At 36.2% G+C, this 13,428-nt stretch overlaps 1 protein-coding gene across 4 annotated transcripts in view; it reads right to left on the bottom strand.

The window, feature by feature from the left end:
• TMEM106B (transmembrane protein 106B) overlaps nucleotides 1–13,024 on the bottom strand; it is a 39,465-nt gene extending 26,441 nt beyond the window's left edge. For 2 of the 4 annotated variants that reach the window (XR_006738136.1, XM_045564316.1), the window contains exons 1-4: nucleotides 12,775–12,993; nucleotides 10,230–10,451; nucleotides 7,139–7,202; nucleotides 1,520–1,679 (exon numbers count right to left, since the gene is read on the bottom strand). Coding sequence is in view for 3 of the 4 variants with exons in the window: in XM_045564316.1 (XP_045420272.1) it covers nucleotides 1,520–1,679; nucleotides 7,139–7,202; nucleotides 10,230–10,449 (444 nt within the window). In the remaining variant the exon portion in view is untranslated. Of the gene's footprint in view, nucleotides 1–1,519; nucleotides 1,680–7,138; nucleotides 7,203–10,229; nucleotides 10,452–12,774 lie in introns of all 4 variants that reach the window. The other 2 variants (XM_045564314.1, XM_045564315.1) reach the window with 2 other exon arrangements.
• Between the last annotated feature and the right edge of the window lie 404 nt (nucleotides 13,025–13,428).

Here is a 13,428-nt window from a genome sequence, read left to right as displayed (position 1 = left end):
ACAATAAATGTTACTAAAAAAGAAGTAGTACTAGTATACACTACTTATTTTAACAAACAAAAGCAATATAATTATATGAATATAATTCAATATAATTTCAAAATACTGATAGAGAACCTACATGAAACTCAGGTTCGTACCTTATTATCACCTAGTTAAGTTTAATGTTTATCTAAATAATAATCCTACTTCTTATTTAATGTTTAGTCTTTCTCAATGTAATTAAGTGGTAGTATCCCAAACTATGGGAGTTCCTACACAATAAAAATATAATATTCACATTTAAATATACTTCCTGGTATTTAAAAGATAATGTCACATGGCTTTTTATTATTTATTATTATATATTTAGAGTATGTGATAGTAACAGGCTTTGGAGGTAGACCAAAAAAATCTGGCCTCTGTTTTAAACGTTGTAGAGAAAGGACAATACATTCCTTATTCCAAAGGGCTTTTAAAGTGGGAAAATACCCAACAATAATTCCCTGGTCATATGAAACAATTTACAATTAGCAATGTGTTATGAATGTTTTATTCACATATATATTTTTCCATATAATTTTTTTTAAAGCTCTTAGATTGGCAACTTTTGACAGTAAGCAATAAAGATAAATGGATCCATGGGAGCTCTTTTTTTCCTGTAATTTAGTAGTGATTCTACTTTAACATATCATCCTGTCCCTCTAAAACTCCCTCCTCCCATCCATAACCACAGACATCTCTACTTTAACCTTAACCCTATCATCTAACTCTGCAAGGAAAACTAAGTCCAACATCACTCTTCCAAGCAGATCATGTCACAGAGATACACAACTCAGACCTGAAGCCATAAATGATTACTAATGGCATGACTAATACATATTCTCCTTTTCCCTAATGCAGTGGTTAGCAAACCATGTTCTTTTCAAACAAATGTTAACATAGTAATATAAAACAAGTAGAAGACATTTTCTGGGTTCTTTGTTTTTTGGTTTCAAGAGTGGAGAGGCTATACAGTCCTTTTAGAAAACACTGTCTTAAGAAACACAGAGGACATTTTTACACATACTAATTTATAACAGAGAAATTAGCCACTTGTACTTTATTTTTAAACACAATTGGTCTGTCAAAGATGGCAAAATATTGTATGTCACAAAATACAAGGAAATAAAAATGTTACATTTATAACATTAATCACATCAACTGTTAATACCTTGCTAGGAGCTATTCAGAGTTAAATGTTGAAAGGTAAATTGTAATACTTTTTTTCTTTGCCAGCAATTAGTTGTTTAGTTTATAGTACCCTATTAAAAACATCTTAAAATACTAAATTATTGTATATACACAGAATTGCCAGCATTTATTAATTGCCATTTTTAGCAGAACCAGAAATGGTAGAGAAGATCAATATAGCAAAGGTATACACAAAGCAAACTGAGCAGTGTCACACTTAACAAACATTCTCTAAACAGGGACAAAGGTACTGCTTAACAAGATAAAAGGAAAAAGCCAAATATTTTTCATATAAATTTGTACTTACTGTGATATTTAAATATATTGTACGCTTTTGAACATCATAACTGACATATGCTGATTTTACGCCAATGTATTTCACGTCGATAGAGCGAGGGAAAAGGAAAAACACAGCCAATCCCGAAAGGAGCAGACAGACAAACACAGAAGCCATCACATACAGCTTTCTGAAAAGGAAAAGGGAGTATTTAAATATATGTGCCTCAAAAATTACATAATGCAACATTCAGAGAATATATTTTCAATTTGAATTTTCCCCCATACGTTATACCAGCAACATGTATAACATGCATAATTTTACCAAATTTTCACATTCTAGAAGTGTAGGGTAAGGTTGGTTCTGAGTCTATTAAGTGTTAAAATGTTCTCCTTAAAAGGATAATTCACCTTTTTGGAGACTAGGATTTCAGCCTTATATAAGTGATAGAAATTTACTGTAGTGATTCCCAAACCAGTCTTCATACTAGAGCCAAGCTGAGGAGCTTTACACAAATACAAATTTCAAGACTCCCTTCTGAATTCATTGAAGCAGAATTTTCATGTGAGTTTGCAAATGATCCCATACAGTGATTGCTCATCAGAACCACCCGAGAAGCTCTTAAAACTAATGACATACCCACATGCTGCATCAATGATTCTCACTGATTACGACCAGTCCTTTCTGAGTCTCCTTATCCTAAAGTATTTAAGTATGGTTTTAAAAATATTGTTTACACTGGTCAACCCTGCTTTGAAGGTGATGTCACACTGTTGTTTTTAAATCAAGAAAAGAGATAACTACATGCAGGTATAAAACAAGAAAAATAATAAGCGCTATATACCTTTGCCATTCTTCTAACTACCCTAAAATGTATCTCTTCCATCTCTTCCTCTTTTCTTTCCAATCTCCATAGATGGAAATTACCTCTTTTCTTCAAGATTAACCTCCAAACTAGAGTTTTATGAACTATTTTCTGACCTCTCCAATATACAGTCCTCTACTGAAAATCTAAAGCACCCCTTTTTGTTTCTAAGTCTTGCATGTCACTTACTTATCTTTTCCTTATATTCTAGTAATAGAAAAAATTTTCATTTTATCCTTTCTTCCACTCTCTCCTCCCCACCAACTCCATTCTAAATGCATGGATGAATTTAATCTTTGTATGCCTCACAACAGCTATTAAAGTGCTTCCTGAAGATGTTTTATAAATATTTCTGTGTATTTTAAGTTGCTAAGTTAAGAGAGCAAAATGGTTCACCAAAAAACAAAATAAAACAAGCAAAAAAAAAAATTTTGCTAAATTACTGCTACAGTCGTCTTGAGCAAACAAAGCAGTTCCCACTCACTCACTTTGGACTTTCTCTCAACCTGAGTAGGGTAGCGATCACTACTGAGTTCCTAATACGTAGTTTAAACAAATGTTTATAGTAGCTAAAATACACAGAAACACCTAAAAAGGTATAAAGAGTTTAAAAATCATCACAATAAAAAATCTGAACTTTGTTGGAGTTTCTATATTTTAGCATTGTTTTATTTTTAATTACTTATGGGTGGGTGAGCCCACCATAATCTATTTAGAGTGCTTAGCGCCTATAAATCAGCCCTAGTTGTGACTATATGAGTCAGGGTTCTAAATTACTCTGCACTGCAAGTTTATAGTTATAAATATTATTGAACCTGGTGGGACAATAAAATAACATTCTATGTAGCATTTCATCCAAAATAAAAAACTGGCTAGTTCACTGACAAAGTATATAGATCTTCATTACAAAATTCATCAGTAATATTTTTTCTTATGGCTCTAGGGACAGCAACTGAATCCTGATGAAGTTGTGAAGGTTGTGAGGTATATTTGGAGTCAAGTTAGAATTCTATTTCTGCCATTTCCTCTCTGCAGTGTTTAAGGCAATTTACTCCTTTTCTGCTTTAAAATCCATAGGTTTTGAGGATTAAATGACATAGCTAAAGTATATAGAGAAAAACAATTAATAAATATTTTCTAAATTCCTTACCACAACCCACTCAATTTGTAAACAAAGACCAAAAGTTGTTCCCAAAGTATTATAATTTTACTACAAGTTGAGAAACAGCAATTATTCCTGGCCTTGTGTGAGCTCTGAGGATTAGTCTGTTCGTTCCTATTAGGTGGTCTTTGCACAGCGTCAGGTACTTTCCTTACACATATAATATATATTGATCAGGACTCAGAAGTACCCTCTGCAGCTCTCTACCCGCTGGTACTCGGTCTTGGTAACTCTAGTCATCTGATTTCCTGGAATCCCAGCTCAACTTCTTCAACTGAGGGAGACTGCTGAGTTCTGCCTGAGTTCTTTTCCTTGTGCTGTAGCTTGGAATCTTTCTCCAGACTGTAAGGTGGTACACTCATAGGGCTTATCTCCTTTGTTTTCCCTTTCTCAAGACTCACTGTCCTGTGCTGCTTGATATCCAATGTCTGAAAATATTGTTTCATGTATTTGTCCAGTGCTTTTAGTTATTTCAGGTGGGAGAGTATATCTAGTCTCTGTTATTACATCTTGGTTGGAACTAGAAAATCCTATTTATTTGAATTTTTACTCTTTGCTCTTATGCTGAAAATCTTATTCCTTAATGGCATTTCCATAATTACTTATTTGCTTTACATATAAAATTTCAAAATTATACCAACAGTACTCATAATCATGCAACCATTGAGAACAGTTTAAAATTTGTTCTGGTTCTCTTTACCATTTAGAATGTATCTTACTAGATATTAACAGTCAAAACACAATGTTTTCAAGTCACTTAAAGTAATTCCTTCAGCTGTGTTTATGTTAACAACTTGATATACAGTTAAAATCATTTGTTTCCTTTTGTTTCAATTTTTAGCAGTTGCTTTGTTTTTAACTTTTGATTTAATCTTTTAAGTTATATTAAAAAAAGTACAGGGTTCTAAAACCCAGACAATACACACACACACACACACACACACACACACACACACACACACACACACACACACAGACTTTTACTTGTTTATCTGTTCCCTCTTCCAAGTTCCCTTCCAAACTCTGACAGTGGCCAATTTTATTAGTTTTTGGTTTATCATTCCATTGTTTGTGTGTATGTCTGGTGTGTGTTTTCAAATAAAAACATACTCTGTATTACACTGCAGTAAAATACTGTTCTTCCTCATTCCATTTTACTACTGTGTACATGTAGCACAATTTTTTCTACCAGTCCTCGATTACAGGTTATTTACATTGTTTCTAGTTGTTTGCTATTACAAACATTGGCACAGTGAATAACTTCTGCAAATGTCATTTACTATATTTGACAACTGTCCTTAGAATAAATTTTTCAAAGTAGAATTCCTGAGCCAAAAAGAAAATGCATATGGAATTTGGCTAGCTAATGCCAAATTCCCATTCACTAGCAAGGCATGAGTATGCTTGTTTTCACTCAGTGTTGCTAACAAAATATGCTATCAAAAGCTTGGATTTTTGTCAATCTCATAGAAATGGTATCTTCCTATAGACTCAATTTACATTTCTTTTATGAGCATGATTGAACATCTTTTCAAATGTTTAAAGGTCATTTGCATTTCCTTTTTGTGAACTAGCTTCTATTTTCCTTTGGTGGTTGGCCTTTTTCCTCTCAAAATTTAAAGCCTTTATAGAGTAAGGATATTGGCCCTCGGTCTGTGACATGACTTGCAAACACTACTTTGCAGTTTACCATTGTATTTTGACTTCAATTAAGGTTTTATTTTCATTCTTTAAAAGTTTATATTAGTATTTGTCAAATTTATCTGTTTATCCTTTCATCACTTCTAGCCTCTAAATCGTTGGAAAAACCTTCCCACTAGCAGGTTATAAAAGGATTAACCCTAATTTCTTTCACATTCATATCTGTCTATACATCTCATAATAAAAAGTCAGACTACTTATAAAGTCTTTGGTTCATTTTATTTCCCTGGTTACTTAATATGTTACTCTACCTCTCACTTTTTTGTGGTCAAGAAGTAGCATGTCAATCTTATTTTCTATTTCTTATAAATTAATTGATCCTTTCACCTGGGTGTTCAAAGAGGATTTTGTTGCTTTTTTTTTTTTTTAAACCTTCAAAGTCCAAACATTTCACTAGACTTAGTTAATTTTTTTCAGGATTATAGGTCTTTTTAATACGTAGGTTCCTGTCTTCTTTTACTTCAGGGAGTGCTCTTGAATTAATGTTCAGTATTTGTTTACTTCTACTCCTTTGATTTTCTCCTTCAGAAGCTCCAATTACATACATGTTCAATTTTCTTTTTTTGTCTTCTGTATCATTTTCTCTCAAATCGTTTTCATTAATTTGTGTGTGTTATGTTGTCATTCCCCCTCTTTATCCTCTATTTTCCTTATTGTACTTTCTAGGGAATGTATTTGTACTTGCGTTCTTCCAGTTTTGTGGAAATCTTTTTTTCTAATTTTTTCTAGAGGTCTGTAAACTCTTTTCACATTCTTGCATTGTTTAGTTATCTCATTTCTGAGCTTTTCATCTTTTCTTATGCTGTTTTGTCATAGCTTCCATAATATTAAAGTTTTCATTTGCTTTTCTCACATGCTTTTATCATCTGTCAGCATTTTGCTCAGTTCATTTTCTCTGACTTTTTAAAAAGTATCTTTGTATGATGGTTTATTACAATGCTTTCCTGTTGCTCATGTTTAAATGAGAAGAGTTTTTGTAGTTTTAAGAAAAGGTTCCATTCTGGGTAAAGGGATATGTCAGGGTTGCTTTCCTAGCTTCACTGCTCAAGGGCTCCATCCTCTGTTTTTATACAAAGTGTTAAAAAAGATGGTCTCTGTGTATTCACATCCATAGTTCTGAGATTATCTCCTTAGTATGAACCCGTTTTCTCTTTTATTCCTAATTCTTGCCCTGTATAAACTGGATTCTACCCAACAGCTTTTTTCCTTATGATATGTCTGTGTTCTTTTGCAAGAGTTTTGTGGGGGCTTTCCTTTTTTTTTTTTTTTTCTTGATGTTTCTTAAGGTCTTTGAGGACTTAGGATGGTCCAGTTCCTTCTGATTCCCTCAAGGTCCCTCAGTGGATCTCTGTGGCCTTTTTACACTCTCTCCAAGATAGAGCATTCATGGTCTTCTCATTTTAGCAGGTTATTCTTGGAAGTTATTTGCTGGAAGTACTCAGAATGGGATCCTCTTCTTTTGAGACAGGGCATTTACTTTGTGAATCAGGGCTCTTAGGATCCTCAGGAACTCCCTTTTTGCTTCCCTTCATAACTACCACATAGCTGCTAAGCAGGTTTGAGTCCCTGCTATCATCATGGTCTGAATATCCATTTTTATTCGGAGGCTGCTGGGAACACCTTATTGCCCATTTTTTATGAAAATGATGTGTATTTTGTGTTTCCTACTGCTATTCTAGATCTGTTTTAATAATAGATTTGAGAAGATACAGATATCATGCTGCTTTCAAGACCTTACCCCAACCAGGAATCCTTGTTTTGTTTGTTCAATGACACAAAACATATGATGGCATAATTTAACAACCTGACAGCATTTTTCCTTTTAATAGTTTTAACCAGAATTATTCATATGTAATTTGAAAAAAAATAGAAAAAATGAAAATAAAACCTAAAATACTGCCATTGTCTTATAATCACTTACGTTCTTCTTGGCCTTAATCTCTGGTCACTATATGGAATCAATGCCACCAGTTGGTTTTCTTGCCCTAAATGTGAAAGAAATAGGTTTAGAAATTTATTAACATGATTAATTAAGAATATAGTGGTACCCTATCACAATCTGATTTGTGAAGACCAGAATACCATCTGCTTCCCATCTCATTCCTTTAGTAAACTGCTGTCCAAGTCTTTCAAAAATTATCCGCAGAAGACACTGTGTTTTCATACCTAGATGTCTAGCTAATCAAAGATAGTATTATGAATGAGGGTTCCATTACTATTCCTTCCAGTGGAAAAAATCTAAAAAGTCCCAGCTTTCGGAAGATCTGAATTTATCAGGCCTTCCTTCAACTCCATTGTTTTCCATTAAGACTCTGATTTGGTTATCTGGATGACACAGAAGAAACACTGCTATCTTCCTTTCCTGAAACCTTTATCACTGCAGAGATTCTTACACTGCCCTCCTTGAAAACCCAAACTGACGAATACTAAGTCTAAAGCTTCAAGAGCCCCTACGTAATGAGCCTTTCAAAGCCCTTTCAGGTCACACCCCAATCCATATTAAAGTCACTTCAAAATCCATAATTTCTTTTTTGGGTTGAGCTATATCCAGAAGCTTTAACAGATAAATGGAACTTTAAAAATGCCAATTTTCTAATCTTATCAGAAGTTGGCTCTTCACATGAACTACTAAAGTACCAGATAGTCAAAAATTCTCTTTAAAAACTTTCTATAATGTTATCATTCTTTCCTACATCATCCATGCTCCCCTATCACACCCACAAAAAATTATATAAATATTTTATATATATATATATATACACACACACATACGTGTGTGTGTGTGTGTGTGTTTACATATGCCATCTTGTTTAGTGGTATTCCTTTGGCTAAACTATAACCCTGGTTAAAACCAACCCTCTGGCCAGTATGTATATATCCACACAGCTAAATATGGATAGAGAAAAACATACAACTACACTCACCAATCTCATTTTAGATCACTAATTTTAAGTGGCCCTAATGATGCCAAGACTCATACCATATTTCCCAAGTTCACACTCTCAGTCTCTCAATCTGACTCTCCAAGACCACAATTTAATAACTTCAACCGTCTTTTCAAACCTTTAATATCTTCTCTCCATTCTCATTCTTAGTTCATGTGATAAACAAAAGAGAACTTCCACAAGCTCCTACCATCACATCTACACACCTACCTGCTTCTGTGTCCACACACTCTACTTTCTCTCTTATTACTAAAATAAACTACCCTTGCTCCTCTGTAAGAGTACTCCTCTGTCTGCACTTGTGCACTATACCCCATGGCCTTTTGCCTACTCAGGAACAGTACTCTAATAATTCTCCCATCTCCTACATTACTAATGTTTTCTCTATGGATAATTCTCATCAGCATACAAACACCTATTATTCACTCTATCTTTAAAAAATCTCTCTCCTGACCTTATAGATCCCTCCAGTTACAACTTTTCTTCTCTCCTCTTCTATAGAGCCAAACTCCTCAAAAAGGCTATTTTCTTTCTATATAAATCATCTCCTCCTACATGCTCTTAAGATCACTCTATATGCTACATATGACCTAACAAGCTACCAAAACTGCTCTTTTAAAGATTTCCGGTGTCTCCCGTATCACCAAACCAACAGTCAGTTCTCAGTTTTCATGTTACTTGATCTAACAGTTGATCACTATTTTTCCCTTGGCACACTTTCTTCACTTACCTTGCAGGACACCAGACACTGTGATTTCCTCCTCCCACTTTTGCTGTACTTTCTTTTTGTCTTTTGCTATTTTTTTCTCATGCCACTGACCTTGAAATGTTGCAGTGTCCCAGGGTTCAATGCTAGGGTCTCATTTTTCTATCTGCACTGACTAGCTTGGTGCTATCATCCAGCTCGGCTTTAAGTATACCTACACATTGATGACTCCAAGCTAGGCCTTGCACTCGAATTCCAGACAATTATTTAAACTAACTGCCTATTGAACATATCCACTTCCATGTTAAATAGGTATCTCCAAACATACATGTCTAAAACTGAGCTCCTGATCTCTCCCCTGAGACACATACTCAAATCACCTTTTCTCCATTTTAATAAATTGCTACTCCACTCTTTCAGTTGCTCACATAAACAAAAAACAACAACAAAAAAAACCTCTGGAATCATCCTTGATTTCTTACTTTCCACAGTCCATATTCAGGCTGCCAAAAAATACCTCAAAAATATAACTAGACTGCTAAAACACTTCCTCCCCACCCCAGCCTGGTGCATCAATCCCTTCAATTGCAATAATTTTTTTATTTTCAAACAGCTACTATCCTTGCAAAGATAAAACAATCACATTCAAAGGCCATCTCAAATGTAAACTTCCCCAACTCCAACCCATGGCATTTCTCAGAGACTATGGTATACCTTACACTGTTAGTTTAGGGTCTCTCCAAGGTCACATATCAACTTTTAAGATGAGAACTGCACAAGGTAACATTATTATTTCTTATTGCCACTGCTACTGAAGTAGCCTACAATCAGCACCTAGGGAATTATTTCTCTCTGACCTCGCCTATGATATACCACAGATTGAGTATTTCTTTTCCAACGTGGCTCATCTTCATATACGATACCTCTTCATGTAGTTCCTTTCAGAAATAACTGATTAGGGAATGGCCAGCTTATTAATATTCTTTAGATAATGAATTAAAAATATTAGGTCACCAAATTACTTAAATTGTTTCTGCTATTTACAATAGCAAAGTGACTGTGGTATGACCGCTATAGATACCAAATAGGACTAAAAGTTTTCAGTCAAGAGACAGTGTGTATCTGCTATAACAACAGGTGGGGAAACAAAAAATACTGGAGGTAGTGAGATGGTTACTACTGCTTTAGGAACTTTAATTAATATTTTTATGTATTTTTTTTGTATGTTTCTGATATGAAATTTTGACTTTAAGACTAAGAGTCTTTTAAAACAGAGGGTTGCTTAGACCCATAGGTTTTATAAAATTTGTACAAATGCCTAAAGTCATTCTTTACAGGAAAAACAATGCAGGAACACATACCCCTGGGAATTCTTCCTGTTCCCTGACAAGTGGGGCAAGTGACACTATCTCTTCCTGTAAATTCCACATATGGAAACTGGGAGACATCTCCATTTCTTCCATCTTCATTATGGACTTCATTATTAACCAGTCCATTCCTCACATTGTCAGAAGATATGACTCCATCATAAGCATCTTCTTTACTTGAATGCAAAGGCAAATGAGAAAGAGACTTTCCCATGTCTAAAAAAAAAGAAAAATCTTAAGAGTAAATATCAAGGGAAAAAGTACACCAAGAACTCTATAAGATATCTACAATAACCTAATTAATTTAGAATGAACTTCAAGAGAGTGTTCAAACAACTTTTTGGATTAGAATTCAATCAAAATGATGTCTGAACAAGGAAGCCATTTACTAAAGTTCAGAAGAGTTTCTCTAACAAAATATTATGAAATGATATCTTATCAAGTAATGAGAATGGGCTTTCAAACATTAACATCTGACAAAAGTCTACACCTTAGGGTTCTCTGTAAAGAAAAGTACAGACTTTGTTTTTCTAAACACACACACACACACACACACACACACACACACACACACACACATATGTTCTATTAATCCCTTTAAGCCAGTTGATAATAAAGGCAAAAATGGCTTTTGGGCAAATGACAAGTAGGTATCCGGTTTATCACCAGGTAATTTCAAAGTAGTACTTTTCAGACTTTTAAAATTTGTGCCCTGCTGTGATAAATAAAATCCACAATCCTTCCCATCTTCAATTCCATCCTGAGATTTCTTGCTTTCAACACTTGAACACTTGCAACAACAAAAATACCTCAAAAATCCCAAATCATGCAGATTTTTCTTTCATTCAACAGATGGCAGAGTTAAAATTAGGAAACTAATATTCCAAAATATTTAATATGATTTACCAACACAAAGCAACAAAATTTAGAATATTAACCTCAAAATATTAGGATAATAGTATCAAAATAACCTGAGGAAAATTAAATATAAATTTAAAATCCAAGTGAGAATAAGTAATTTAGTATTAATACTAATGCATAAATAACCTCTGCAGGTAGGTAAAATAGTAACATTGCAGTTAAGGTCATACAATCTTAAGGCTGAAAAGAACTTAAAAGTCATATAATCCAATCTGCTGATATTCTGAAGAAAAGTTAATAAAGAGGAATGCAAAATTTAAAAATAACGCAATTTTACTCTAAGTTTGATCATATATCTTCTATCAGTTCCTAAAAATAGATTGTAGACATACAGACATTTCTTTTAAAAATTCTCATTTATTTGAATAAGGAAAACTGACATTCCAAATAATTCAATTCATTCTATAATATGAAGAAAAATTTGCTTTTTAAAATTGGCATGCCATCCATTTGATGCAAACATAGTGTAAACAGCAGAATAAGAACCATACAACTAGTACACAAACTTAAAAGTGTAAAATGAGAAAGATTTTTTCACTATTAAAAAAGATCTATGTAAACACTGTCCAAATTCAAAAACACACATGATTTATGACTTCTAAAAAAGCATTATCTTAATACGGCTCAATTACATTCTGTCTGAGCCAAACAAACCCTTTCTAGCCACAGGTGGTTCAGGGGTGAATTAACATCACTGTTCCCATACACTGTGACCTTGGGGTCTACATGGAACATGAGACAAACTGGGATCACTGGGCCTCGGCAGCAAGGCTTCAGGAGCACCCTTTCTGGGATCTCAGTCAACACAGCTGGGGTGTAAGGTGTATCTCTCTTGGTCTGGGCCAGCTTTTTCTTCTGATCTAACAGTTACCTTCATTGATTCTACTATAGGTAGGGGTTTGGACAAGTGCCAGACTATGTCAGGTACTTGGAATCCCTGCTTTCCCTACTAATTTACTTCAGAAAACTGACAAGTTTAATCATGTCTATTCTTGGAAACTTCTCGGTTTAAAAAGGGGTGCTAGGCCACGTTCTCCTCCTGCCTGTGCTCAACGTTTTTATACCAGTCTCTTCTTAATTTACCAACAAACACGTATCTCAGATTCAGTCTGGAGAGGGGGGTAAAATATACGTACACACACACGTAATATATGTGTGTCTGTGTTTATATACACACACACATACACACTACTCCATCCATTTTAAGTGGGTCGTGATCTGTGCAGACACTGGTTTTAGTTCTGAAAGGGCTTGAAAACGAAGGAAACCAGCGCTTTTCCAAAAGCTCCGTAAACAAAACCCAGCACAAAGTCTATTCTGTAAAGGTTAAAAATAAGATCCAAGGAACAGTACAAGAAAATTCAAGAACAGCGAAACCAAGGGCCACCTGGCGTTCAAGGTGTGTGTGTCGGGGGCCTAGAACCAACCCCGAGGGCCGGGCTCGGGCCAAAAGCAGGAGCTCCTTGGCAGGAGGCTGGGCCGGGGTAGGGGGACGTGACAGCATCTCCATCACTGGCTTCTGTGGGCCCCGCTCCCCGGCGGCCTCCCCTCCTCCACCCCCTCGTCAGGCCCGGCTCAGCCCAGGGCGCCGCCGCTCAGCCCCGCTCTAGACACGGACCTGGGGACTGCACGTCCGGGGTCGCTCACCGGCACGCGGGGCGCTGCGCAGTCCACGGCTCCTTCAGCGCAGAAAGGCCCTAGGACAGGGTCGCGGAGTCCGCAGTCCCGGGTGCTGGGGGTGGAGCGACTGCCCCAGAGCGCGGGGCAGCTGCGGAGTTCGGTCGGGGGAGGGGCGGGTCAACAACAGCATCAGCTGAGGCCCGGCGCTGCAGCAACCTGCGCCCGCGCCTGCGCAGAGCGCTCCCCGACGGGCTGGGGGCGGGGGAGGAGATGCCGAGGAGCGCGCAGGACGCATGCGTCTGTCTTCCGTCTGCTTAAAGCCCGGAAGCGCAGGTCCTGTCGTGTTTTCGGGTTTCCTTTTACCTTCACGTCCCTAGACTTCAAAGTAAAATGTGGCCACTCTAGCTATGGATAATTTAGGAATATCCCCTCTTCCCTGTTTTCCAAATCCGACCATTTCCTTTTTCAAGGGGAAAAAATGTGCACCGTGTGACTCGGCTCTCAGCTGAGCAGCCTCCTGGTCACGCTCTGTGAGTCGTCGCTGACGGGCTCGTCCTTGTGGGGAGAATAAACCGGTTGGTACACGAGCCTCTGGCAGCAGAAAATTTACGTCTAGTTTAGTTTAGAAACTGTTGCCAACTAGAAGGAAACT

The sequence above is a fragment of the Lemur catta genome, chromosome 11, assembly GCF_020740605.2.
Source record: "Lemur catta isolate mLemCat1 chromosome 11, mLemCat1.pri, whole genome shotgun sequence".
In the NCBI taxonomy this organism is placed as follows: domain Eukaryota; kingdom Metazoa; phylum Chordata; class Mammalia; order Primates; family Lemuridae; genus Lemur; species Lemur catta.
The sequence above is the reverse complement of the archived record's forward strand: the minus strand, read 5'-3'. Positions and strand labels throughout refer to the sequence as shown.